This window comes from Mugil cephalus, chromosome 5 (genome assembly GCF_022458985.1).
Source record: "Mugil cephalus isolate CIBA_MC_2020 chromosome 5, CIBA_Mcephalus_1.1, whole genome shotgun sequence".
Taxonomy (NCBI): domain Eukaryota; kingdom Metazoa; phylum Chordata; class Actinopteri; order Mugiliformes; family Mugilidae; genus Mugil; species Mugil cephalus.
Window position 1 is genome coordinate 16,852,798 of NC_061774.1, and position 26,673 is coordinate 16,879,470.

The following is a 26,673-nucleotide window of genomic DNA, read 5'->3' on the forward strand; positions in this document are numbered from 1 at the left end:
AGCCGTCATACAGATGGAAGCTAGAGGCTGGCGGATGCCGGAGAGAGGAGAGTGGGTGGGAGTGAGGGGTAATGCAATTGCTTTTGCTTGATGCCGGGCCCCTCTGGCAGCAGACAAGCATCTCTGAACCAGCCAGGCAGCCTGTAATAAGCAACATGGTTGGTGCCACCGATCCCCAGTGTGGCTTAGGGGCCAACTAGAGTGCGACATGCTCAGTGAAGCCACGGGTGGACATTTCCAGTGTAGAAAGTTCACCAGAAAACCCTTGCAAACGTCCTAACTGGTTTTGTTTCTCCACATTTTTTTTAACTTTATTTGTTTATTTATTTATTTATTTATTTTTTTCCCCAAGACCTGAGAAAGAACTTTGAGGAGGAGCCGCAGGGTAAAGAGGTGGCATTGGACCAGGAGGTGTTACTGCGCTGCCATCCCCCCGAGGGAGTGCCACAAGCCGAGGTGAGACACAGATACAGAAGATATTTTTAGGCTCACATCCAGGATCCATTTACCCTTTCCTCACCGGGAGGACACGGCGCAAAAAAGTGACAGCTCCCCGACATCTTTCTCCGCTCCACCAGGGAGCAGAAAAACCCTGTACGGATAAATTACACCTCTAATTATTCCCAACTATTGATTTATTATCTCTCGTACATCTCTCAGAAGCCGTATATCACATCGTCTCGTCACATAACTCAGGACGGGCTTGGAGGCTTCACTCCCTGTTTGGCATCTCTAAAGGCCTATCCATAATTAATGGGTCTATTTGCCTCACTCTCTCCCTATCTAATTCTATATCTCTCCCTGCGCTGCATCTCGCGTACGCTCATTCTGCTCAAGTCTCTCTTTCTTTCCCTCTGTTTCCACATTTCTCAGTGGTGTGTGTCTGTGTTTAGAGGGCCAGACTGGGGCCAGCTGTTTCACCTCATGCGCCGTGTCCACCCGGTCCCAGATAGGCACTAACTGCTCTAATAACAACACAAGAGGAGCTTAGGCCAGCCACTCAGAGCAGCGACCAGAGACCAAGACACGGCAGACTGGCCAATCACAGCCAGACTGCGCAGCGACGAGGAAGGTGCCATCCACAGTTCAGCAGAAAAGAACATCAGAGCAGAAGTCACCACGGGAGAAAACAAGGGATAGTGCACAAGAGGAAGAAAGTCCAATTATATGCGGTATCACAACCGGCCGTAATACCGACAACAGCGCTGCCGCACCGTTGCTTTTCTCGAGACAGCACAAGGTCAACCGAGAGCAAGAAAACACGAGAGCCAATCTGAGTGTACACAAAAAAAAATAAAAAAATAAATAAATAACATCAGTTTTGGCTCCAGCGAGAGGCCGCAGAAACTACACAAAGCGTCATCAGTTTTGCTCACAGACCACCACCGGCTACAGAGACACCCAGCAGCAACAAAATAAAAGCTCCCCACAACTAGTGAATAAATATTCAAATCAGCAGGGCGTATAAATAAATGAAATCCATCTCTGTATCAGACCAAGCCATGTTTTATTTTTTTTTTTGTATGTTTGATTGCATCAGAAAGGAAGTTCCTCGTCCGCATACAAACCCCTCTGGGGGTGGTGGTGGGAGGGGGCCTGGTGCGGCTTCTATTGAGGTTTTTTGACCGCAGAAATATATTTTCAGGTGGAGTGGCAGAGAAACGAGGATGTGATCGACCCGGAGAGTGACCCCAATTTTTTCATCACGGCTGATCATAATCTCGTCATCAGAAAAGCCCGGCTGGCGGACACGGGCAACTACACCTGCGTGGCCAAAAACATTGTCGCTCGCCGCAAAAGCACCTCCGCCACGGTCCTAGTCTATGGTAGGTGATAACTTCTCTCAACTGATGTCAAATCTCTGCTGCGCACACACACACGGGCTAATGGCAGGTCTAGGCATGATTGAGCTTCAGAACAGAAACTCAGATCAGATGAATCATTTTATGCTTGCATGCTGCTTCTGTTATCCCACCTTCCCACATTGACTTCTTCATGCTCTTTCGCATGTAACATATGGCTCTAAACCATAGGTCTTCAACAGGTGGTCCACGACCCCTAGGGGTTCCGCGGAGGTACTGCGGGGGCGGGGTCACAAAATCTTTGGTTGATTAGACATTTTTATATATTTTATTTTACCCTACAAATATACATTTCTTTAAATACACATTAACATGAATCCAACATGTTTTAGCAAACAGTTATCTTTTCAGTCAGCACTTCACTCCTACCGCTGCTGAGCCAATCACGAGGCCGCACATTACACACGGACTGTCGGTTTCCTCGCAATTGGCCAAGAGAGCCTTGAAATAAAAAAAGGTTATTTGAGTCTGTGTATTATTTGAATAGCTCAGTACTGAATGCAAAATTATGATAATAGTGTATATTTATAAATAGGCTGAGTTTAATATAGAACGCATGTAGTAGGTAGGGGTTCCCTGCTTGATCTCTCCATCAGTTTGGGGGTTCTTGGCAGTGTAGCTTTAATAATAGTATCGAGTGCAGTGTTATGTGCCATATGTTCACAACATGCGCAGGTCAGCTCTGTTATTCAGCAACACTGTCATGAATAACGCCTTAAAGTGATAGTAGCGTATCTGCGCATTAATTAGCTATAGTTAAAATGTTACTGGCAGCCATTCGGCCGAATGCTGGCAGTCTCTGACGCCGGTGCTGCCATCTCCCTCCTCCTTTGTAGTGGATCCAGCATGAGAAGAGAAATTGAATTAACAGCAAACTATAAATAATGACTTGGCTTGATAAGCACACTGACCTTTATTAAAATGCAGAGAAACAGCATATTTGGTATCACAGAGAGTGCCGTGGGTCCTGGCTCGGCATAAAGTTTTGCATTCATTACAGCGCGGTTTATAATTCTCAGTTACATCCCATATAAACATGGGGGATGATTCATGAAGTCAACTCGTGAGTAAAAAAAACGAAACAAACAAACAAACAAACAAAAAAAAACGCCACCCAGCACACCCTTCTTTTTGTCGTTGTTTTTGTTGCTGAAGTATCCAGGAAAAAAAAAAAGATGCCATGCTGTGAAGGAACAACAGCAATTCTTGTTTATTACCTGAGGTATGAGTAGAATAAACAAACCAAATTATTGTCGTCCCTAGTGAATATGAGCAGAAGCGCTTCCAAAACCTATCCCCTTAGCCTTTCACTGAAATTATTCACAAAAATCTTATTTTTGTTATTGAAATCGGATTTTATGATGGAAAAATAGATTTGACATTAAAAGTAAATTACTTTTCTCCAAAACATGCGTTTGGCACAATTATCGGCACCAACAGAAAATCCTACGATCGGAATCGAGCCGGATATATTTTACCACCTGTGTCTCTGGGATATAAATATAAGGTGAAACAAATTCTCATTCGCCAGCGTTGGAAAGGTGTGAGATCATAAGTGCGCGATGAAAAGTTGCTGAGCTGCACAAGTCACGGTATGGGTTATAATTAAGAAGTTTAAAACCACAGAAGATGGCGTACATGACATGTGAACGCACAACAAGGACGATGGTTCATCCTCAAACCCACAATGAGGCATCACCCACACCACCACAGGTAGTTTGGGTGTGTTGCCAGAAAAATGTCAATCCAGAACAAAGTCTACAGTTTGCCAGTTGTTACTGTGTCTCTGAGTGGCACTGGGTTATATGGTCAGAGGAGACCAAAATAGAGCCTCTTGGCAACAAACATCAAAGGCGGGATTGGCATAGACAGACTGAGCGAGCCATACAGAAAAAAAAAAAGAAAAAAAAAAAACTGAAACCCACTGTGAAGTGTGGTGGTGGCTCTTTGATGTTGTCTAGTCTCCCCCCATATCACCCCAACCCATTTTGTTAGGATACATGGTATCAGTTACCGGCGGATGTTACATGACAACCTGACAGCATCTGACAGGAAGGATTAGGACGTAACTTCCAGCAGAACAATGATACGACCCCTTATAAACTTACACTAAAACCGTTCTGCTGAATAAACGTTTTTTCCAGCCACCTGACTTAAACCCTTCAGAAAATCTGCGGGAGGGAAAGAACAGTGTTCGCAAGCCTCGGCCTCTGAATCTTAGAGATCTGGAGAGAGGCTGCATGGAGGGATGGTCTCAGATCCCACGCCATGTGTTCACCCAACTCAGCACGCATTATAGTAGAAGCCTCAGAGTTATTATCTTGGCAAAAGCAGGCTCCTAAATAAATAAATAAATAAATGAATAAATAAATGAATAAATGATGGGCTACCAATGACAGGAGCACACATGTTTTTTGAGAAAGAAATATTCGCTTGATGATGAGAACAGAATACGATTTTCAATAATGTTGCTTGAATTAATTGGATTTATGTGAATATTTTGAATGAAACATTTCAAAGGAATCTTGTTATATAATCTATACGTGTGCACACCTGTTTAGAGATAGTGGTGCAGTACTGGTGCTGTGAAAGGGGGACACATTGTGAGTATTTACGCCACGTGTAAATACAAAGTGTTTGCGGGAATTTCTTCTATTTGAAAAAAAAAATAGTAGTTTTGTTAAGAAAATTAAGAGAGTTAGTTTTCTTGTATATGTTTGTTATATATAATAATTTGTATTAAGAGAATAATGGATTTGATTAGTTTTTCATTTGACTAAAATGACACAGTTGTCATATTCAAATTAAAGTACTTGAATTTTGGGTTGTTGGGTGACCTCAAATTAAAAAAAAAAAACACACAATCATGGTGTCGTGTTTGTGTCCTTATGTTTGATAGGAAATTTAAAAAAACAATTTGTTTACTATAACCAAAATCCTCCGATCAGGCATAACATTAAAACCACTGACATGTGAAGTAAATAACATTGACCATCTTCTGATTATTAAAATTAAATTAAATTGAAAGAGCTCCTAGCTTTGTTAATATATTAACTGCATAGTTACATATTTTTAACACCCCCACCGCATAGCAACAACATTGCTTTGCCAGAGATCACAGGACTCCCTCAGAGGGCCCACTGTGCCCATGGGGCTCGAGGGAGACCTACACGTTATTAGGAAGTTGGTCATAATGTTTTGCCTGGTTGGTGTATATGATGTTGATGAAGTAGAGGGAGAACAAGCTTGCACACATTGCATTTGATATGACTCATTCATTATTTTTCCTTATATAAATGTAATTAACAAATCCATATTTGACAATAATAACGCATTAGCCTGTTACAGAGCTGATTGTATTTTATTCTTTGCCAAAACAGTGCAATTAATTTCCTTTTAAGATTAATTTTTAATTCAATAAACCAAACCTTGAAGGGGGTCCAAACATTTAAACGGCGCTGTACGTCTGTAAATGCAGTTGAAAACTCCGACGTGCCTTTTCAGTGTGAATAGTTTCAAATGAAAACTGTTAATTTGAGCCATGCAGTCGATACACAATTATCATTCTCTACCCTGAGCCCCCGGCATAAAAATAAAAAAAAAGCGCAATCATTCCAAGTGTTGATTGTAATTGATTAGCTTGTTGTTAAAAAGCTTGATGAAGATATTTGGAGTTAAATTGACTGTGGAGGCGAACAGAGTTCTTTTTTGCCCGTCTTGTGTTGTCGAACAATCATTTTCACTTGTGGAGTTGCCCCCCCCCAACAAAAAAGAAAAACGTACTGCTGAGGTTCCTAGATGTGCAGTTTTAATTCTGCTCTTTGCACTATGTGTTAGATAAGACAACAAATGCAACGTAATTGTTGTTTTAATAGAGGTTAAATCGCGCATACTCTATAAACTGGTCAAAAGTATACAAGTTACTGTACTCCACTTATACTGAAAATTATAGCAGAATAGAACAAATCCAGTTAGCTGAAAGCATCACCCTCTACCACGCTGGTTAATCTAGCTAGCTGAAGAAAGTCCTAATAACCGCTACTTTTCAAAGGGGGTTCAACAGGGGGCCAGAGATGCATTTTAACAAGGCCTGGCTGGTGTGACTGCACTCTGTGCTAAGAGGTAATCAGGGGCCGAGATGCCTGGCAATTTACCTCGCTGTGGCGGGCAATCAATCGCAAAGAGAGGCCAAGGAAATGATTCAGCCACGACAAGCGCAGGAGAGAGTTAGGGGGAAATTAGGAAGAGAGTATGTACAGAGGAGGAACGACGGAGCTGTTCAAGTCAATAAATCAGGAATCTCTGTACCTTGTAAGCTGAGGGAAACACAGTAGATACAGGAAGAGAACCAGCATGATTTGATGTAATCACCTGCCCTGTTGGAGAGATATAGCACCAATTATGTGCCAATAGGCGGACCAGGTTTAGAACATGGCCGCTGCTTCAGAATAATGGAAATTCACCGTGCAGTTTCTGAACCGCCTGAACTTTGAGTTTCAAATATGAAAGGGGAATAAATTATACAGTGGTGTTCTCTACAGTTCTACTTGAGTTTGACGACTGATGTGTGGTGGTGTGAAGTCAGTGGTGGACGTGTGAAGGACGCGATCTGAATTACTGGGACAAATATGATGTTTTGTAGTTTTATGTATGTATGGCCGTGAAAATTTGCCTTTCAAATGTCACGGTCTATACATTGACAATGTCATCAGTGAAGGTTATGCATCATATCCTTCTGTTATTCTAGTCGAGTATTTCAAATGTCCACTGGTCACTTTGACTTCCTACGGTGAATGATGGCAAGCTGTGATGTTTTCCGCTCCCTGTCGGAGCCATTTTGTTTTTTCGCCGCAGTTGGTTGTAATTCCAGCTCAGACACATGAACACAGGAAGCGGCCCCTCGTGCTCCAGCTCTTCCAATTGTTGCGGTGTAACAGCAGTCACAATTATTCTAGCACAGCACACATTTTTCCTTGGTGCATGTCGGGTAATCCTGGCTGCTCTGTCCCTTCATCCATCCCTCCCTCCCTCCCTTCCTCCATCCAACCCCAATCCCCTCCCTACCTCAACCCATCCACCGCCACCCCCCTCCCCTCCCCTCCCCTTGGCACTGGTCTGACAGTCAACGGCGGCTGGTCCACGTGGACCACCTGGTCGTCCTGCAGTGCCGTGTGTGGGCGTGGCTGGCAGAAGAGGAGTCGGAGCTGCACCAACCCCACGCCACTGAATGGAGGCACATCCTGTGAGGGGCAGAACGTCCAGAAAAGTGCCTGTGTGGCCACCTGTCCAGGTAACTCCCAGGCAACCCTGTTTGTCCTGTGGCGCTTGGCTTCCTGTGGCTTTCTTTGTGCATTCTTTTGCATTTAGAAGTCATCAATTCATCTTTGTTTTGGCTGCCCTTTTGTACCAGCAGCTCCTAGGCGCTTTCTTAGATGTCAGGCTTCTGTTGCTTCCTGTAATTAGTCCGCTTACACTGCAGTGTCGGAGCCTATTAGTCTTCACAGCAAGGCCTCGTCCTGAAAGTGATGTACTAATAAAAACGCTTTGTTCACATATCTCTTCATGTGCACTGTACGCAGACCCCGCTTTTATTTCCGAGACGTGTCTGCTGGAAGAGACATGGTCCCGTGGTACTGCCTCGCACCAGCTAGTGCATTTGTTATTGTTTGCCGCTCAGGCTGCGTAGTAAATATGGGCAATAAAAATCAGAATTATGGCGGCCCGCGCGCCACGTTTACGTGTGAGGAGTTGAGGGCATTTCATTTGCTTGCCCGCTCTCCCCCACGAGAGCGTCGGAGAGGCAGAGAGTGTCCTGCCTGATAGTGAGCAACACATATTGATCTGTGCTAGCCTGAGATGAAAGTCAAGCTGCTTCATTTGCAGTCCCACATTAGCCCCCTGACAGAGGGAGAGATAGCGAAAGGAAGAGGGGGGGGGCAGGAAAAGGATTGTGTAAGGTGGAGGCCCGGGATGGAGACAGATGGAATCAGATACAGTGTAAGGAAGGCAGGAACAAAGCAGCGAGGGAGCGAGGCGAACTGAAAAAAAGAAGTAGAAAAGGCCCGAGCGTGCACAAGAGCTGGCTGCTGGGCGGACGTATAGTCGGGGCGCTGCAGCCGCGCTGACCGCAGGAGAAATCTCCCACGCTCGGTAAATAGCAGAGAGGGAAATACAACACCTCAAGCAGGGGCAGCGTCTCCCCGCTTAAAACAGAGGTTATCTTCCACAGTGAATCAACGGGTCGCGTTACACATCCCCCATGTAAAGACATCACTAGATGTCAAGCACGAGTGTAAGTAACACGGCCCTCTGGAATACAAGCGGGAGGAGGAAGACAGAGGAAACGCATGACGCTCCGTCAGGATCTGGATGGATCTGAAATTATTGGAGCAACTAGTAATGGAATTAGATGGTGCCTTGGGATGCTTGACATTCCTCCGCAGCAAAGCAGGGTACTGACCTCCATGAGCTTAAAGAGATTAATGTCAGTCCAAGCTGCTATTGTTAGACCAAAGCCCTCCCTCCTCTATCATTCTCTTGCTCCGCTAGGAGAAAGTGTGTAATTTCAGCCATTAAGGCGTTGTGACAAAAATTGCATTGTGCCGCGTGAACACAGTTTCCAGAGACTTCGGAGGAGAAAGAACTCAATTTTTCTCTCTTGATGAGAGATCCTAGAGAAACGCGACCCCGCTTGCACCTCCATCAGTCCTGTTGTCCGACAACAGAGGGTAGTCTCAGCCTCCCTTTCTCACTTGTTGCCCGACCGCCTGCACCCGGAAAGGTTCCTCCTAAAGCCGCGGCAGCCCCATGGCAGGGGCTGACGAGCTGTTGTTCCATATCATGGTTGGCACCGAGGCTCTTGTGCACTCAGACGCGCCTTTGAAGTCACACCAACCCCCACCTCCCCCTCCCCAACATGAACTGACAGCTCTTGTCATTTTGTCACACGTACAGCCCTGCTACCAAACCCCTCCGCATACATGCGAGCCCTCTTGTCGATTCATCAGATACGTGATCAACACGTGTATGAATCATCAGCCTGAATGCATGAATAGACGATCGTATAGGATTCACATTCAGCGAGGGGCGAGAGCCCGGCCCTGCGGAGAGCACTCCACGCTGGATAACAACTTTAATTATCACCGTGCTTATAGCAGTCACATGTCTGAATGGCGATTGCAGTCCATTTCAGAAGAAAGAGACTTGAGAGGGATGGATTGGATGTGGAGCTGTAATGCTGCAGATAGACATTGTGTTATTTATTTAGACACGGCTGACATTTAGATTCAGAAGAAGTGTACTTTATATATATATATTTTTTTTTAAGTTGGCCTTGAGAGGCTTTTTCCCTCTACACTGTCTTTGTTTTTGGAGCTGCGTTTTTAAAATTGCATGATTTAATACTGGTCTTGTTTCAAGAGTTCATTAATTATCCAGACTAAGATTTTTTTTGTTGATTATTAGCTCTCTGGTGTATTTAACTGACAGCATCACGGCTTTGAAATTGGTCAGAAAAAAAATAGATTTTGTTTTTAGCTGCTTATGCTGTGTTATTTGCAGCTGCAGCCTGTTTTGTCCTGAACGCGTTGATGGCCTCTCGGATTCGCCGTATTCATCCTTTAGGGATAAAAGACGCTGTCAGCTGAATGAGTGTTCGCTGGAAACAAATCAATTTAAATTTGGAACCAACAACATGCCGAGGCTGTAATTTGTCTCTGCGTCTCCGAGGCGAAGTCTTTGTGTGGTTCTCGCGGACCCGCCGATGGCCATTTGTTGTTCCACATTTAAAAAGTAGCATGGTTCCTTCCCCGAGTAGTGCGGACACGCAGGCATATTTTCCTACGCATGCATAATATCGGCTTCTTCGAGCTGACACAGGCGGCCTGTTCGGCAACCGAGCCCTCCACGAGTCCGTTCACGATGACTTATGTGTCAAAAAGTGAGCTCCCACCTCTCGTCGGAAAGTGTGAAGCGAGAGAGGCTCATCTGTATTTTTGTCTAAGTCTCCAAAGTGTTTAATGAGAGTTGGCAGAGGCCTGTGTGGCAGATCAGATGGGCTCCATGCTGAGAGAGACGCAGGGAACTGTGGAGGAGGAGGAGGTGGCGGCGGCTGAGGCTGAGGCTAAAGCCGGAGGCTCAGAGCAGAGCAGATCAACACTTGAGACATCGAGTAGCCAAACTATGCAAGGGCTTATCTCCATTTCTCTTTCCTCTCTCTGCCTTCGTCTTTCCTTTTGTCTCCGCCTCGGCGTAGCCCGCCAAAGTATCCCACATAATTCCGCAGTCCATCCCTCACCCTTTCATTGACTCTTCCCCTGGCCTGCACTGACTTGTGGTCGGAGCCAGCAGTCATGGCGAAATGTCACATCGTTCCAACATTTCCAACAAAGACAAACACTACCTGAGCCAAAAGCAAATAGTCAGTCCCCAGTTTTGGAAGCGACACGATGACACCTACCCCACACAAATGAGCTGAACTGTTGCCCGATATGAGAGAGAACACCAAACAACCTGAAGAGATGTCTAACTCGTGTGAATTATTTAAATATAGCACTGATCCCTCAGGCTTGCCAGAGGAGTCGTGAGAATTCTACTAGATGGAAAATAAACAGACTCGGGGCTGGTGGATTTGTGCATGCGTGCTTGTCTGTGTGTTGTACACATGCAAGTTAGCACCCGTATGCCTACTGTCTGCACTGCAGGCAAAAATCTAATTGTATTGTGCTCGTGTTTCTAGATAATATAGATCGCTCCGAAGTCTCCATATTTTATGCGGCGAATAAATAAAGGCTATGGCTAATAAATGAGACAGAAAAACACATTAGTTCGCTCGTGAAAAGACGGTAGCCATCTGGTGACAGCCTCGCATCATTTTTAATCATTTGGTGCCATTTGTTTTGGCCCAGCCTCTTCATATTTCATTCTGTCTCAGTTTGGTTTGTTTCAGCGGTTTAGGCAACAGAAGGGTTATTGATTACAGTCGACACCACAATCGGCAAGAACAATCTGATATAAATATTTCCATCAGATTTTGTCAGAATCGCGGGCTGAGATTTGGTGATTAATCTCTGCTGGATCACGCGCACTTCCCTGACTAAGCTACCAGCGCCCTCCATGGGTTTGTGGCTTCTTTTTCTCCCCCCATCATCCTTTGAACACTGGGATTAAGGGTTGCTTCTGTGCACATGTGTTTACAGGACAGTGAAAGCAGAGGGGAGGCCTGCTGGTCTCAGTGGCACTTCTCCGCTCCTTGTGTTCCCCCTCAAGGACATGGAAACCACAGGTGTCCGGCGATCTCAGGCGGCGTGCATCAGCGGCCATTGTCATTTTGAACAGCAAAGGCTCAAACAGACCCTCCTACCAACCTGTAAAGAATGGTCAGATTCCTTTTTCTTCTCCCCTTGGCAACATGTCCAAATGGGGGCTTGCCACTGGGTTATTGTATTACTGTCCCTCTTCGGAGACCTGCTTGACCTGAAACCTGCGGTGCCGCGTGATTGAAAATCAGCTAAGGTGCCTTTTGCAGTGGCGCTAACAATCTCTTTCTGGAGATTTGATAAGAAAAAAACGTAGCTGCGGATGATGGTTTTCTTATGTGGATTGTGACAAAATGGGAGGATGAGGTTGGGCCCTAATTCCAGCCTTAAATTTGAACAACCTAAATCAAGGAGCTTGTTCATTTTCTCGCTTCGCTGCGTTTCTTTCCACTTCTTACCGGCAGAAAGTTCATTTCATGCTGCCCATACGTTTCCCGTGTCTCCGCTCGTCCTCACTTTCTGAAAATATGCAAAGCGTGTGCTCACAGTCGGTATTGAGACGCAGGCCATCAAGGGCTGTTTATGCATCGCCATCTTTCTTTGATTTTCCTCAGCCTTGGGTCACAGTGCTTGCGTGTCGCCCGCATCCTCATGAGCATCACTTTGTTTCCACACCAATCTCCTTGTTTGAAAATGTCATTTGCATGGCCATTAGTCTTGCTTTGTGGTGGAAAAGAGAAGTTGAATTTCATCACCTCATCAGGGCAGATGTTGATCTCATCTCTTTATTTCACAGTGGTGTGGATAAACTGAGGGGCGACATAATATATTCATTAGGTTGTAATTCGCTATTCAATCATTCTCATTCCCAGCCTGGATAATCAGCCCACTGGCCCACGGATGGGTCCACTCAATGCCAAACAAGGACAATTATCTGATTGGTTCTGCTCTCTCTGCCAAATGGATCTGACTGCAAAAAAAAAAAAAAAAAAGCCCAAGCTGTGTCAGCATCCCACGAAACACACACATGTAGATTCACTGCAAATTCGCTCTCATTTCCAGGAATCATTCGAGGACACGCACAGACAAACAGGCTCGTGTGGGAGCAGGGTTTAATTCATGCACTTGTTCCAATACGCTTCACAGAGGCTTTTATCTGGTTTTCCAAATAGGGCATGGCATTATGACAAAATTTAAAAAAAAAAAAAAGCAGATATGCGCTAATAGGTAGCCTCGCCCACAGTAACATCTCACTTGTGTTTTATCAACCAAACCCTCATGACCTGTCAGACCTGCTCCTCGGGGGTCATGCCCCCTGCAACTCTCTTATTGCTCGGATTAATGAGCACTAAGGTTTCCTTGCCCTTAGGTCGGTGAGGGGAAGGGTTGCTGCCGTCATAGAGGTGTGCACGTACCATGTGCGTGTGTGTGTGTGTGTGAGAGAGAGGTGATTCTCGTCAGGTCCCCTTCACCCTCACATTTGGGAGAGAGAAAGAGCAAGACACTGGCTTTTTCCCCCATGAGACCTCATTACTGGTCTTTTCCCCCATTAGCCCTATGGTAACCTTCCCCAGGCCGGGCACTGTGTCATTCTCAATATCACTCCGAGCCTCCACCCCCCGCCGGCCACAATGGCAAATTACCCCCACCTAGGCAATATGGCCTCCCTGTGTGTGTGTGTGTGTGTGTGTGTGTGTGTGTGTGTGTGTGGGTGTGTGTGTGTAGGGTAAAGCTGCAGATTTTTTCCTCCACACTAAAAACTATCACCATTTCAGTTTGTTTCATTTTGCTCGTGCTGATGTTGGGATGTTTGAAGTTACACCACCAGTGTAATGTACATTCTTCTCTTCTCAGGCCAAAGCCACCTGTATCGGGTGTCACAGTGCAGACAGCTCTGCCGTCGCCACAGTAACACCTTGTTTGACCTTTGTTTCCTCCCACAAATATTGATTTATAGCAGAATTTTTTAAAACAGAGGCATTCGTGCATACATGTGCGCTTCACTGTGGGCTGCCGGGCCTATTTCCCAGGGGTCAAATTCTTTTCACTGTTCTGTTTTAGCTGCTCGGTTCACCAGACCACAGCGGCATCCACAACCCCTTCGTAGCGGTGAGGTTTAACTCCGTTGCGTTTGATTTCCATGTCGAATATAAACAAAGAAGAGACGAACAGAGGCGATGTGGCTCTCCTCAGCGGTTTTACACGCTTTGGTTTCCTGTGCGCAGCTGCTGGATTTCAGCGTTTGCAAGTGGATTTGCATGTCTTTTTAAGGTTCTCCTTACCAGGTTTCCATTTTAGAGGAAGTGGATGTTATCCAACACGTTTCTCCTCGTCTCGCACGCGAAGGCGCCGCTGCTTTTTTACGCCGCTGCTTTTTTACGCTGCTGCTTCTTCTGAGCTTCTCTTTGTAGAGTCTGATCAGTTCAGTTTGTAGAAAGAAGATTCGGTTTGGTTTATTGCAACTGTTCGGCATGTTTTCAAATCGATTGCTTTTTCCCTGTGCGCTCACATGTCAGTGTTTGATATGAGGTTCTTGCTGCTGTGCTCATGCATTTTTCTTCTTCTTCTGTATGTTTCCAGTGGACGGAGGCTGGAGCGAGTGGAGCAAGTGGTCAGCGTGCGGCGCAGACTGTTCCATGTGGAGGAGCAGAGAGTGCACCCAGCCCTCACCTGGCACCGGGGGCAAGGAGTGCCAAGGGGTCGACCTCCAGTCTCTCAACTGTACCAGTGAGCAGTGCCCACAGAGTGAGTACGCTACCGCCCACACACTGCAAACTCTTTAGCTGCTCTCTGCAGATGGGATTGTTTGATTTGTTATGTGCTTGCTCGTTATAACTTAGCTGATGAGGGGCAAATGGAAATGGAAATCAATAAATCTGCTCCGAACAACATTTTAAAGCTATAGCTAGAGAATATGCAGCTGATTAAAGAAAATAATAATAATGCGACATTGGAGGCTAAAGTGAAAGATGTATTCCAAAATGAAACTCTGATCAGTTTAAGAGACTTCATCAGATACGACAAGTAGATCACAAACGATACACGGAAAAACAGGTGTACGAGATGAGCATCAAATAGCCCCTGTAGTGAGGGTTGCAGAGAAGGATGGGATTTTCATTCGTAAAACATTTCCCACTTAGGAAAGAGAAGCCCTCCTCCTTTTATTATATAAAAAAAAAATAATTTGCCCCACTATCAACATCTTGTGATAGATCGCACAAATGGTTTACCGAGGAATGACGTCCATCTCACCAGACACGGGTAGAGCCCGCCGGCTCATTCCAACCTGTTTGACCTTTTCATACGATCATATCTAATTAACACTGGTACGATACTTGCTGCTAAGATAATACACCACCTTACCACATGGTTCCGTGCAGTGTTCCTCACTGACCTATTAATAGAGTCGAGCATGAAAGCATCTCTCATCTGGTTAATGCAATGGGTCAAATCAGCTGTGAAAACATACATGGCCTGGGCGTCGTTATTTTGACATGCATATGTATTTATGCTCTGCACATGCACAGATGTATAAGTAGCTTAATAGCGGCGAACACTGTGGCGCCACTCCCCTGCGCGCCATTAATAGGGCACGTGCACACTGTCAGGATTAGAAACCACAAAGGCTCATCCCGGCCGAACCGGCAGTGGAGTGGAAAGTGGCACCACAGGGTCCGCTGGCGACCAGATGGACATGAAGGGAGAGCTCTGTGACTCCCGACAGATATCAAAGAAAGATATTGCAGCTTCCCATCCACAGACGATGAGTCTCGGGGTGGCGTCTCACAGAGAAAATGTTATAAATAGTGCGCTGTCTGGTTGATCCGCGTGGAGCTTTAATGGGGATTCGGCCGACGTGGGCCAGTGAATTAATAAACTAAATTATGTATTGTGCGCTGATTGATATGATCAAATGGACCGATGCACGGGAGAGGGGCGGAGAGGGAGAGGGTCGCGCAATATCTGCAGAGGGTCTGCTGCATGTGAATGTTGCATTGCGCATACGTGTTAGCACCATGCCAGTATGTGCGTGCATGTGCACGTGTCAACCCGTGGCTGAGTGTGGCTGGTGCAGTGAACCGGGGAGCTCAGTCGGCCTATCATCAAAGGTCAGCAGCTCCTCCCCAGAGAGGCAAGATATATACACAAAGATGCCAGTCATTGTTCCTCACACAAACACAAACACACACGGAGACACTCGGTGTTTACACTGACAGTGCAGAGCAGAGTGCTGTCCTCTGAAGAATGCCTGTCCCAATCTGTTCCCAGCAGATGCGTCTCCACAGACAATTGCTGCGTGAAGTATTATAATAAGCAAAATAGCAAGATGGGTTTTGGCTCGTCAGCAACTCCCATACTTCAACCATGTCTGCAGACTATTAGCCGAGATGGAAAACTTCCCCCCTGAAACAAAAGGCACCCTTCTCTTCCTGTGTAATCCAACACAACAACTGCAGGGTGAACCACAGTCACTCCGCAACAAAAGCTGTCCTCGCAGACATCTCTAATCTCCCTCATTAAGCCAGAAATTGCATTGGATGAGCTTATTGTTTTGAGTATTGCATGTTTGAGAATCTCAGGTTTGTGTTACAGTGTGAAAATAAACAGATCTGACCAAGCTGGGATCGGTTTCATAAAGCAAACAAGTGAGGCGCATGAAGTAGCAAATGCAAAGTCTGTGCGGCGAAATAATAAACACGCTGGCACCAGGCCAGGGCCAAAATGGCAGCCAGGTGTTAGAGGGCACAGAAAGGATAGTGGGAGAAATAACATCGCATCGTATTTTGAGCCACAGGAAATTAGGACAACATAAACACAATTATTCGGCTTAATGCGTGTAATGAAGGTAATAAACTTAATTTGAGCAGCGTCCCGTTTTGGGGGCGTCTCAGATGATTGTGCCAGGCACGTCGAACTATCAATTTATCTGTAGACGCTTTTTTTGGATTTTGGGGGCTAATTTGGTGGCGGAGAAGCTGATGTTTTCGTCACGGGGTTGTTTGTCAGGGCAGGGTCGCGGCGCCGGGTGAAAAATGGCTCAACATTTATTTTGGACCATATTTCACGAGGAGCCGCTGAGGGATGGGACGACTGTATTGTGGGCAATAGTAATGGTCACGTTCACTTTGAGAGTTTTAGTAGCCATATTTCCCTGACCTTAAGAACTCCAGTGCTATTCATCTTCGGGCATGTGACTAGGATTGGCCATGGGATGAAATATATTCTCAGATCTCCTGATAAATGCTCAGGGAGGAGGCGCGGGAGCCCCCAAAGCTCTTATTTATCAATGCAGCAGAGAGAAAGGAGTTGAAGACTATCAGGTGCGGACATTGTGCTGACTGTCAATACGGCGAGGGTCCAAACTTCCAACAGGAGCCGGATACGCTGCCTTAGAGGAGATGAATTATACCGGCCCATCTCAATTCAGAAACTGATCCCAAACCAGCCAGACAGCCCTGGAGGGAGTCTGAGGAGCTGAGCTGAAAGCTCAGAGAAAGCAGGGGGAGCAAACAGACTCTGGCCTGGGGTCAGCTCTAGGAAGAAAAAAAAAAAAAAAGCTCATCACATCCACATTATCCCCAGGCCGGTGTCGATCTCAACGAGAGGTCACACACAAAGAGAATCAAAAGTTCTTTGCCGGCAATTAAATCAAGTGGAAATGAACGATGGAATGACGGATGACAGGGTGGGAGAGAGGTAAATTGGTATAGAGTGTGTGCGTGGAAAGAGAGGGGGCATGTTAAAGAGGGACTAAAGTAAAGCCCATCCAATTATAAAACCTGATTAGCCACGTCAATTAAAGTGTGATGGATGTCCTTTCAGTTATTGGCCAGCATCATGGAAATCAATGAGTGGGGGAGCGTTGGCTGAGGGGAGCTGCTGGTCAGGGGGTTCTGGTGAGCATCGGGATTGTTTCCCTGTGACACCTGGCGGGTCAGATAAAACTTCACTCAGCGATGCTCTGATAAGCCACCAGAGATTGCGGCCAGAACAGAGGAAGAGGGAGGCGGAAGGAGAGGCAGAGTTGTCTGATTGACTGACTTTATTCTCTGGGCGCGAGACTGCAGCGTGAGGGCGGAAAAAAGGGAAGAGGAGAGATATCGGATCTTTGCATCTGAAGCTGGCCAGGTGTCTTTGGTGTGCCCTTAGAAAGTAAACAGCAACCGGCCAATCTAAGGCTATGTTTATCCAATCAGTAGAGAGCGCTCTCCTTGCTGACGGGTGTTGTTTTGTCTTTAGTCAGGCTGCGGATCTCTCAGTAGACTGCGGCACCAGAAGTCGAAATATCACAGCGTCATCTGGCCTTTGACTCACCAAGACAATTGGATTTGGGAACCTTAATGAGGGGTTCAGCCGTAGTCTCTCCACCTTTTTTGGAGCTCATTGTGGAAGGTGGAAGGTTTAGCCGGGCTGCTTGCAGTTAAGCACCTCTACGCTTCCCCGAGGAGGGGAAAGAGCGAGACGGAGAGGGGGAGTCTGCGGATGGAGGCGCGAGCGGGCAAACAGACGAAATAGATGAGAGGTTGGAGGCTGGATATATCCCGCGCTCATGAAATGAAGTCCGGTCCGTGCGAATGCTGCGCTGTACGCCTTCGAGTACAAAACGCACCATCTTATGTTTATCTTCAACCAGTCGTTCAGAATTGATTACATGTCAAGAGATCTCTGGCATTAGTAAGAGCCGCCGTAAACGTTAGCCGCAAATAATCCCACTACTTAAAGTATCAGATTGTGCTAAGATAATCACCCATGAAATAGATTCTGGCATTCCTCTTAAAGATGCGGCCATGTCAGGCGGTTTTGTCCAAAGAAATGGATTTCTTTTTTTTTCTTCTTTTTTTTTCTTTTTTTTTAGTCAAGGGCAAACACACGGGTGAAGAGAGATGAGAGACAAAGAGAGAAGAGAAAGGGTTTTTTTTTTTTTTCTCAATTCTGTTAGCACTTGGCTAATTTAATTGTACCGTTCTCATGTCACAGATTTACTAACACCAATTAAAACCTGTCAAATCGGTGTTTCCAAGGTTGAGTGCGGTTCCTGTCAAGTGCTAGGATTACACAGTGGTGGAAAAACACAGCGGCAGCCTGAAGATGTTCGTCAAAATATGACAAACGCTGTTTTGATCAGGTGGATTTCCGAGCGAACCTCTTGGACGTGGCGTCGCTGCTCGCTGCTGACATGCACCCTGCACAATCGGGGACACACGCTGTGCTCTTGTTAGCCTTTTTTTTTCCCTTTACGGCCGTCTTTTAATTCAATTTTTTCTTTTTTCATCTCGTACGCTGGCTCCTCTCCCGCCGCTTCTGGCCTGCTCCTTTTGTTGTCAGCTCAACACGCACGCTCAGCCAGCAGCACTTTAACCTCTGCTGTTGTTCTCCGTCCCTCGGAGCCGCACCGCTCGACGCATCCCCTCCTCGACTGTGTTCAGATGACAGCGCTACGCCCCCGTGGCTCCCCGGCACAATAGCCCTCCACAAGGGCCCCAGGAGCGTCCTCCACCTCCGCCACCAAATTCCCCCAGCCCAGGGAGACAGCCGTAGAAAATCCCATTCTCCTGCAAAGCGCACGCATGCACACACACACACACACACCGATGTTTGTCTGGGCTTAGCTGTCATCTTCATACTCTACTTTTGGGAGGAAGACGCTCCTGTGCTTTTGCGAGAGAGACGTTCAATAAGAGGTGCTAGAATTTCATAAGCAAATCCTTCATTTTCCCTGTGTCTCTCTTGGGGGTGTTGTGTGCTTAGAGAAAGAGAGAAAAAGACAGGAGAGAGGAGGAACATGTTGAGACTCACTAAGATATTTTTATCTAGTGCAGAAATAAAGTAAGGTAATGCTTCTTTTTTTTCTTTTTTTTTTTTTCTTTAATAGTCCACAGGTTGGCTAATACTTGATGCTTTGCTCTTAACTCTGGGTCAGTCGTGGACTAAGTCATTGCAGCGTTCAGTGGCAGTGAAGGCATCCGTAACCAACGGCATGCTTTTAAACTCAAGTGAACACAATAAAAGATTTTTTTTTTTTCAATCTCGACTAATTTCCTTCTGTGTCTCTCCCCCCTTTAAGCCGCGAGTGGGGCCGAGGACGTGGCGCTCTACGTGGGCATTGTGGCGGTGGCCCTGTGTCTGACTCTGCTGCTCATCGTCGTCGTCCTCGTCTACCGTCGCAAGAAGGAGGGCCTGGATGCCGACGTGGCGGACTCCTCCATCCTCACCACTGGCTTCCAGCCCATGGGCATCAAGCCCAGCAAGCCAGGTGTGTGGGCGCCGCGGCCACGCAGGCCTCCCCCCCACAGCAGTAGGACACTGTTCTTTGTTCTACCCTCGTCCGTCCGTCTTCCACTGTGACCGTGCAGCACTCATCTACATGTACCGCCGATCCTGTTTGTTTGTTTGTTTGTTTGTTGTTGTGGAGGTGGTGTGAATGTGTTTAGAGTGGTTTGCGGTCTAAGAAGGATTTATTATGCCGCGCGTTCCTTTGTGTGCGTGAGGTGCACGAGCTGTTTATTTGCCTGCCTGACACATTATGTTTCGCCACCACCTCATTGTCAGGAAATGTACCCACTCTGTTTACTGCCTGTGTGGAGCCTCTGAGGTTTAACAGCGAGTAATAGAAATACAACTGTCTGAGTTGGATGGAGATGGGGAACTGGGTTGCTGTGCCTGTGATTCACTGTGGAAGAAAAAAAAAAAAAGCTTTTATATATTCTGGATGCTAAGCTGTGTGTGAGTTGTGTTTGGAATTGATTGTGTGGTTGCTAAAGAGACAGACAGAGAGAGACTGAGCGAGAGAAGGGAGAGGGCATGAGAATTGACTGGTGAAATTTGTGTTTGTGTATTGTCAAGAGCACTCCGTTCTTCTGCACCATGTGTCTTTTTGCGTGTTTGTTTCAGTTTTCTGTGCGCGAGTCGCGACAGCTTTAGAGAGTGTGAGGCCTGTCTCTGTGATGTAGGAGCCTCGCCACCCGCCACTCGCGGAGAGTCACACATTTGCTTTTGTCTGTTTTCCGTTCTCCGTTTCGTTTGAAACAGAGAACTCCCATTTGCTCACCATCCAGCCTGACCTCACCACCACCACCACCAGCTACCAGGGCACGCTGCGCTCTCGCCACGACACCACCGGGAAGTTTTCAATGACCAACGGGCCCCTGCTGGACCCGCTTCCGAACGGCTCGCACACTCTGCACAATGGCAAGCTCAACTCCGACCCCTCGGACTTCGTGAGCCGCCTGTCCACTCAGACCTACTTCAAGACGCTGCCCCGCGATGTTGCCAACACCTCCTACGGCACCTTTAACTTCCTAGGTGGGAGGCTGACGATCCCCAACACAGGTAGGTTTCAAATAAACCAAAACTAAATTACTTTTTATTAACGAGTCATGTGAAGTGATCTTCATCTGGGACCTTTTGCATCACAATGCAGCCATGTGGGTGCTGCAGAGCATTGCACCTTGTATGTTTGTTTATGTTCTCAAGGTTGTGAAGAGTTCAGAAGAAATGACAGGGTAAGTACGAGACAATAGAAAGGAGGTGTTTCCTACCATACCATTACAGGGATAAGTAATGTGTGCTCACCACAATTCACTCCTAATATGCCAACTAAACTGCATGCTGTAGGATACAATTTTAATAGATTTTTAAGTTTAATGTCAGTTTATTCTCAGATTGATCCGCAGGAATCGGCACCATCACAGCGTGGTGTTCATACGTTGTGTTACTGCGACGTAATGATAGGAATTAAAGCTCTTTGAATGGAGCCGGACCTGATGACCCCTCTCCTTTTAGATACTGAGTCGTTCTTTTTTTCTTTTTGTTGTTGAGCCTGTTTGCGAATGATATTTTGGATTTTTAAATATTGCACTCTGCTATATCTGTGCTTTTATTGCATCCAAATTCTCCTCTGTGCCTGGTTTAAACGGGGCTATGCTCTCACTCTTAAAAGTGCACGAGTCTGCTCACACAGGTCAGTCACGCGCTGTGCCAACAAGCAAATTCTCAACCTGTTGGAAACGCTTCAGGGGAGGTGCAGATGTGGCAATATAAAGGAGGGACTGGTTCTTTTCGTTATAATAAAGCTTTAAACCCAGTGTAGCTTTTTAATTCATTATAAAATATACATGTCAGCTATCAGAAATCCTATGTTTGGTCTGTTCTGCTTCCACAGTCCGATCTGAAGCACACCTTCCTTTCCTTCCTTGGTCCAGTTGTTTTGTCTGCTCCAGAGCTTGACTCAGCCCGAGGGTGTTTTATATTTTAGCTCTTAGATACCGTCTCTACATACCATGGAGCGCTGGAGCGTTAGGCTCAGCTCATGCTATCTCTGCCCGTCCATCATTATTTATAACCTGAGAACCGCTTGCTGTCTAAACCAACATTACATACATTGGTACAACGGACAAGACAAATGAATTGTACAAATGATGGGCAGTGAAGTGTGGAAATACTTGCTGTCAGTTTCCAAAATTGTATTGCTTTGTAGCCCAGTCATGGAGCTGTGTTTAGCATGTTAGCCATAAGGGCAGAGTTACGTGTAAATTAAATTTTAAAATCTACATGGCCATAACTTAAAGGCACACATGGGTTTCACAGTATATATGACGGTAGCTGCTATTTTTCTAACCCTTTAGTCCAGATAACTAGCTTGCATAAGGCTAGCGTAAAGCTTGGTTAACTTCAAATATCATTTGTTTGTAAAGCGGTGTTGGGCGTTTTTGGGATCAAGGTACACATTAATGATAGTATGACTGTATTTTTCCTGCATAAAATCTTAACAAACGCCAAAGAGAGACATTGACATTTACCTCACATAATTGGGAGAAATCAGTTCACATCCATTTCTTCCTTTTAACCTTCCACTCCCATAACTTTCTCTGTTTTTGTTGATTGTTCACGGTGGCATTTCCCCCGTGTTTTCCTGGTCTTGTGCTGGAGCCATAAGCTGAGGACTGTGGCATATTTTACAATTTTACAATTCATATTTAATCCAATTTTACAGTCTTTTATGGCCACTTTTGTATGGGTGAATATTGGTTAGAGGTAGCAAACATGGCGCCCATGAAACATGCGACAGTGCATGGCTTATTTGTGAGAACTTTTAGCATCCAGCTTAAAAGTTCCAATTTACTGCTTTCAATTGTGTTGATGTGATTTAGAAAAATTACGATTACAGACATTAGACAGCAAGAATAACAATAGTTCTGTAGTTCTGCAACACTTTTGTCTGCGTTGTGTATGTGCAGCGCGATTTTAACAATCCTCTGTAGGATGTCCTGTTTGCCGCTTGCCGAGAAATAATGCGAAACAAGTCGGTTTTATTCGCCTTTCTACACCTGCTTTAATGTCTCTGTCTGGACATTAACAAGGGGGAATTTATCAGTAACAGCTGAGTCCCATAAACATCTCACTGTCTTGTTGAAACCGACCCAGACGGTTCAGCCTTAAACCTCATGCATGCGGATTCTTTAATAGGGTTGCACCAGGATAATGCACATAAAAGTGTTTTAGAGCTTCATACAAAACGGCTTAGTGCACCAATTGTCATTCTGTCTGGGACACAAATTAGCGTATAACTGTGATGGGGGTACAAGACGGGGTGCCAAAAATGCACCAAGGTTCACTTGTTTATTTAAAAGTGACTAATCCTGACGTTAAAATTGCACAAACGGGGCAGGATTGTTGCCTCTGCGTTCTCCAAAACGGCACGAGTCTGTAAAACGCTAACCTACATCCAGACAGCACAGCATGAATAGTTAAAATCAGTTCAGCGCAGTGATGAGATGAGATGAAATGAGCGTGTGCCAAATACATTGTACCCTGAAAGATCCCTGGAATAAAACCTAGAACAAATTATTCCAATTAGGCCCCACGCTAATGACAGAGCTGGTTGAATTTGCAGCTGATGTCCACAAGTGTCAGTTGTGCGCTAAGAGCACAGAAGAATAAAGATAGTCTTAGTGAAGATTAGCCTGACACAAGATATAAAAAGTCCACCATCATTAGTCGCCTATTTTGCTTCCCCTCTTCACATTAGCGGAGTTCAGCGCTTATATAATTACACTGGAAGACGGTGTTTTCACATGGCTCATTGTTGGCTGCGCAGATTAGCCGACGCCAGTAGGGAGAAGGAGGAAAGGGGTCTCTTTTTTTCCTGTTTTCCTTGCCACCACTCTCTCTCTCTCTGCCTCTTTTTCCATTTCTCCTCTTTTCCACTCTTTTACAGATATTTTATGCTAGGATTAACTCCAGGCATGTAGACTATACCACGCACTGGCACCCATCTTCTCGCAGGGACAAAGAAAAAAAAATAGAGATACAGTCATTTAGCACAGGTTCAGAGCGGGCACATGGCCGACGTCGTTTATAGGTTTAGAAAAGGTTGTCGGCATTCACGCACCTATATCTTATTCTGACAGATGATTATTTTTTTGTATTCTTTTGACCCAGTTTACAAACCGGGGACTCTTAAGATTGTGTCACACAGTAGCTGTCTGTGCTGCGTCTTAAATTGGGTTGCCTAAGTGGGTAATTTTGGCATGAAAATCACAACAGAAATGCCGCCACACTGAAACTGCTCCACCAGTGCTCCCTATTCTCCCAACGCGCATTCCTACATCCTCCTGGGGAAGTGTAGTTTTCCTGGAGTAGTCTGTTCCATGGTCTCAATTATCTACTTGGTGGCAGACGGAGGACATTTAAACTGCGGTGCCGCGTGTGCTTTTGTCTCCGCTAATTGTTGACCGTGGGGACGTGCAGCGCCTCGGCTGCCAGTGCGCAGATTTGCATCTACTGTACCTGAAGGAGGCTTCCTCTGACCTTCAGGATAGATTTGTTTTTTTGTTTTTGCAGCCGTGCCGTTTTGTTGAGTGGGCTGGCTTCCCTTTGTGAGATGACAAAAGCGCTGCTCAGTCAGAACAAACGAGCCTGTCCCCGTCCTGCTTAACCCTCCCTCCTCCTTCTCTCCCCCTTTGTTGTTATTTGCATTAGGAATCAGTCTGCTCATCCCTCCCGAGGCCATCCCCAGAGGAAAGATCTATGAGATTTATCTCACTGTTCAGAGGAAGGAAGATTTAAGGTGGGTCTCTTTAACACTGTCTAACTGGCACTTTTCCCTGGATGCCACTAGGCTGTTTGTTTTGATGCTCTACTGTTCCATTAGGAATGGCTTAAGAGTGCGTGCCAGTGATGTGGAGGAGGGATGTAAATAAATAACGCCGCGTTTTACCAGGATGTTCACTATTTAAGTTAAATGAATTGTCTGCTGTTTATCTAGCTTTCTGCATGCAGCCTCTCGGGGGGGCCAGTCACTGCAGCATGCTGTGATGGTGTTATGTTATTACTCAGTTATCACAACTTGGGCCAGCTAGTCAGCGAGTCCAGCAGGCTTTAATTATTCTCTGTTGCAGCTGCTAGATAATTTCCTGGACTAACGCTGTCGTATCCTGCTCACGAGAAACCAGTAAATTCTCCAGTAATAACTCGATGAGTAGAAACACTTCGTCCGGCTTCATTTGCCTCTCTTTCCCCCCGGTGTAGGCTACCCCTGGCCGGATGCCAGACCCTCCTCAGCCCCGTTGTGAGTTGCGGCCCTCCGGGAGTGGTCCTGAGCCGGCCAGTTATCCTCAGCATGGACCACTGCTTTGACGCATGCCTGGACAACTGGGCCGTCCGCCTCAAGAAACAGAACTACGAGGGTGCTTGGGAGGTGAGATCGCTCAATAACTCGAGCCCTTTGTAGAAAGACAAAAGTTGCCACCCGGCGAATTTGTTGAGACTTACTGAGAGCTTTTTGCCGAACTCGCTCAGCAGCAGCAGCAGCTTGAAACGCTCTCTGAAAACCACTCTGCGCCGTATAGAGGAAGAAGCTCTGGCCCAGCACTCATCTTCTCCGTAGGGCTTAAATTATATTGACCATCAGGTGTTTTCTCATCGGGCTGGAACAAAAGCCTGGAAGCTGTAGCTCTCTCCAGCTCGAGAGTTGCTAGGCAACGTGTTTCTCAAAACAGAAATTCTCTAAGCAAATTACACATCCTCAAAGTACTCTTGTGAGTGCTCCTTGACCATTTTTGACCGCTGCTTCCAATTACAGAGTTCCCTCCCCGTTTTTCTATCCATGAAATTTGAAAGTAACCAGAACTGCCAGACTCCAACAGGATAGAGCTGGGAAGAACCTTTGGTGTCTACGCACACACACACACACACACACACACACACACACAAACAAATGCGGTTTGAGGCAGCATACCCATCTCAACAATCCAAAGAGAGTGGAAAGGGTGCTGGTGGGCTTTGGAGTGTTACTAGGTCTTCTTTCATGTTCGATATTGTGCATAAATTATTCAGCCTCCCCCCCGTGTGGCAACGGTGGGGTGTCTGTGGGATGGATTGGCCTGTCTGAGGGAGAGGTTAGACCAGCACTTTTAATCATCGGCCGGACCAAATATAGCCCAGCGGCCTGACGGCGTGGCCGCCGACGGAAGAAAAGAAGCGCCAGGTGGACGAGAGAATGAGAGTGGAAACAACCACAGAGTGTGACGGAAAGCTGGAGGAAGAAAAGGAGGCACGCAGAGGCGAAGTAGACAAGCAGGTAATGCGGATGCAGAGGAAATATTTGCAAGAGAGGGAAACATAGAGGGAGAAAGTGAGGGCAGAAATGGAGAAGCTGTAGATCAAGCGCTCCGTGGCGTAACTGAACCACCTCGCTCCTCCGTCCCACTTCGGAGAAATATTAAGACGATGAAAAAGTGAGACTGCATTGTGGTTGCATAGCAAATGAATTGTGTCGATACTAATTCCATTGACGTAAATGGTGTCTGGTTGAATCGATCCTTGAGGGCCTCGCCGTGCATTTGGCAGGCAGAATGCTCTCTTCAGCTTGATTGGCTAACGGGAAGAGTCAGTCAACTGGCTTTATGGGATTTTAGAGCAAATGTTGTCACCTTGGGTCCAATTTTTCTCCATCGTATTAGCCCAGAGACTGGTGGAATCATCTCATAAAAAGTGGCCCACACTGTGATGGAATGGGATGCATTCGCAAGCCTGTCAACCTCATTAGGAAAAATGTGTTACAGGACTTAAGCTACATAACAACGTTGAAGAAAATGCCAGGTGTTGCTTCTGTAACGTGACTGAATGTACAAGGTTTTTTTAAATCCCTCCATGGCAAATTAAAGTGGCAATTAATCGTTGTTCAGCCCGTCAGAGTTTTCAACACTTTCCACCGTCAGGCAGCAGTGTTGTTTTGCAGATAAATTGGACACTTTATTTTCCCCTTCCTTCGCAAGATCTCAAACAAATACTGGAGGAAACTCCAGAAATCCCAATAATCCAATATCCACCATGAGTCCACGAATCTTTTCTCTCTCTAGAACCATCTGTTCTTGCCAGGAATCTATTCGACTCTCCTTTCATGTCAGCTGAGTACCTCGTTCATGCATTATTAAGTAAATTGATGGCGTTCTATAGGATGTGTGTCTTTGTATGAGGGAATGTGTGTCTTTATGTCTGTAGGTAGGAAGCTGTGCTGCGGTGAAAAGGGAATCTGAGGCAAGAACAAAGCT

The 26,673-nt window shown here is 46.0% G+C and overlaps 1 protein-coding gene across 7 annotated transcripts in view; it reads left to right on the forward strand.

Annotated features, from left to right (window-relative positions):
* unc5a (unc-5 netrin receptor A) overlaps positions 1 to 26,673 on the forward strand; it is a 134,479-nt gene that overhangs the window by 90,769 nt on the left and 17,037 nt on the right. For 2 of the 7 annotated variants that reach the window (XM_047585064.1, XM_047585066.1), the window contains exons 4-11: positions 353 to 456; positions 1,646 to 1,826; positions 6,985 to 7,152; positions 13,700 to 13,864; positions 19,185 to 19,415; positions 20,150 to 20,449; positions 24,101 to 24,188; positions 24,650 to 24,818. In XM_047585064.1, coding sequence (XP_047441020.1) covers positions 353 to 456; positions 1,646 to 1,826; positions 6,985 to 7,152; positions 13,700 to 13,864; positions 19,185 to 19,415; positions 20,150 to 20,449; positions 24,101 to 24,188; positions 24,650 to 24,818 — 1,406 coding nt within the window. The remainder of the gene's footprint in view (positions 1 to 352; positions 457 to 1,645; positions 1,827 to 6,984; positions 7,153 to 13,699; positions 13,865 to 19,184; positions 19,416 to 20,149; positions 20,450 to 24,100; positions 24,189 to 24,649; positions 24,819 to 26,673) is intronic. The other 5 variants (XM_047585067.1, XM_047585068.1, XM_047585069.1 and 2 more) reach the window with 3 other exon arrangements.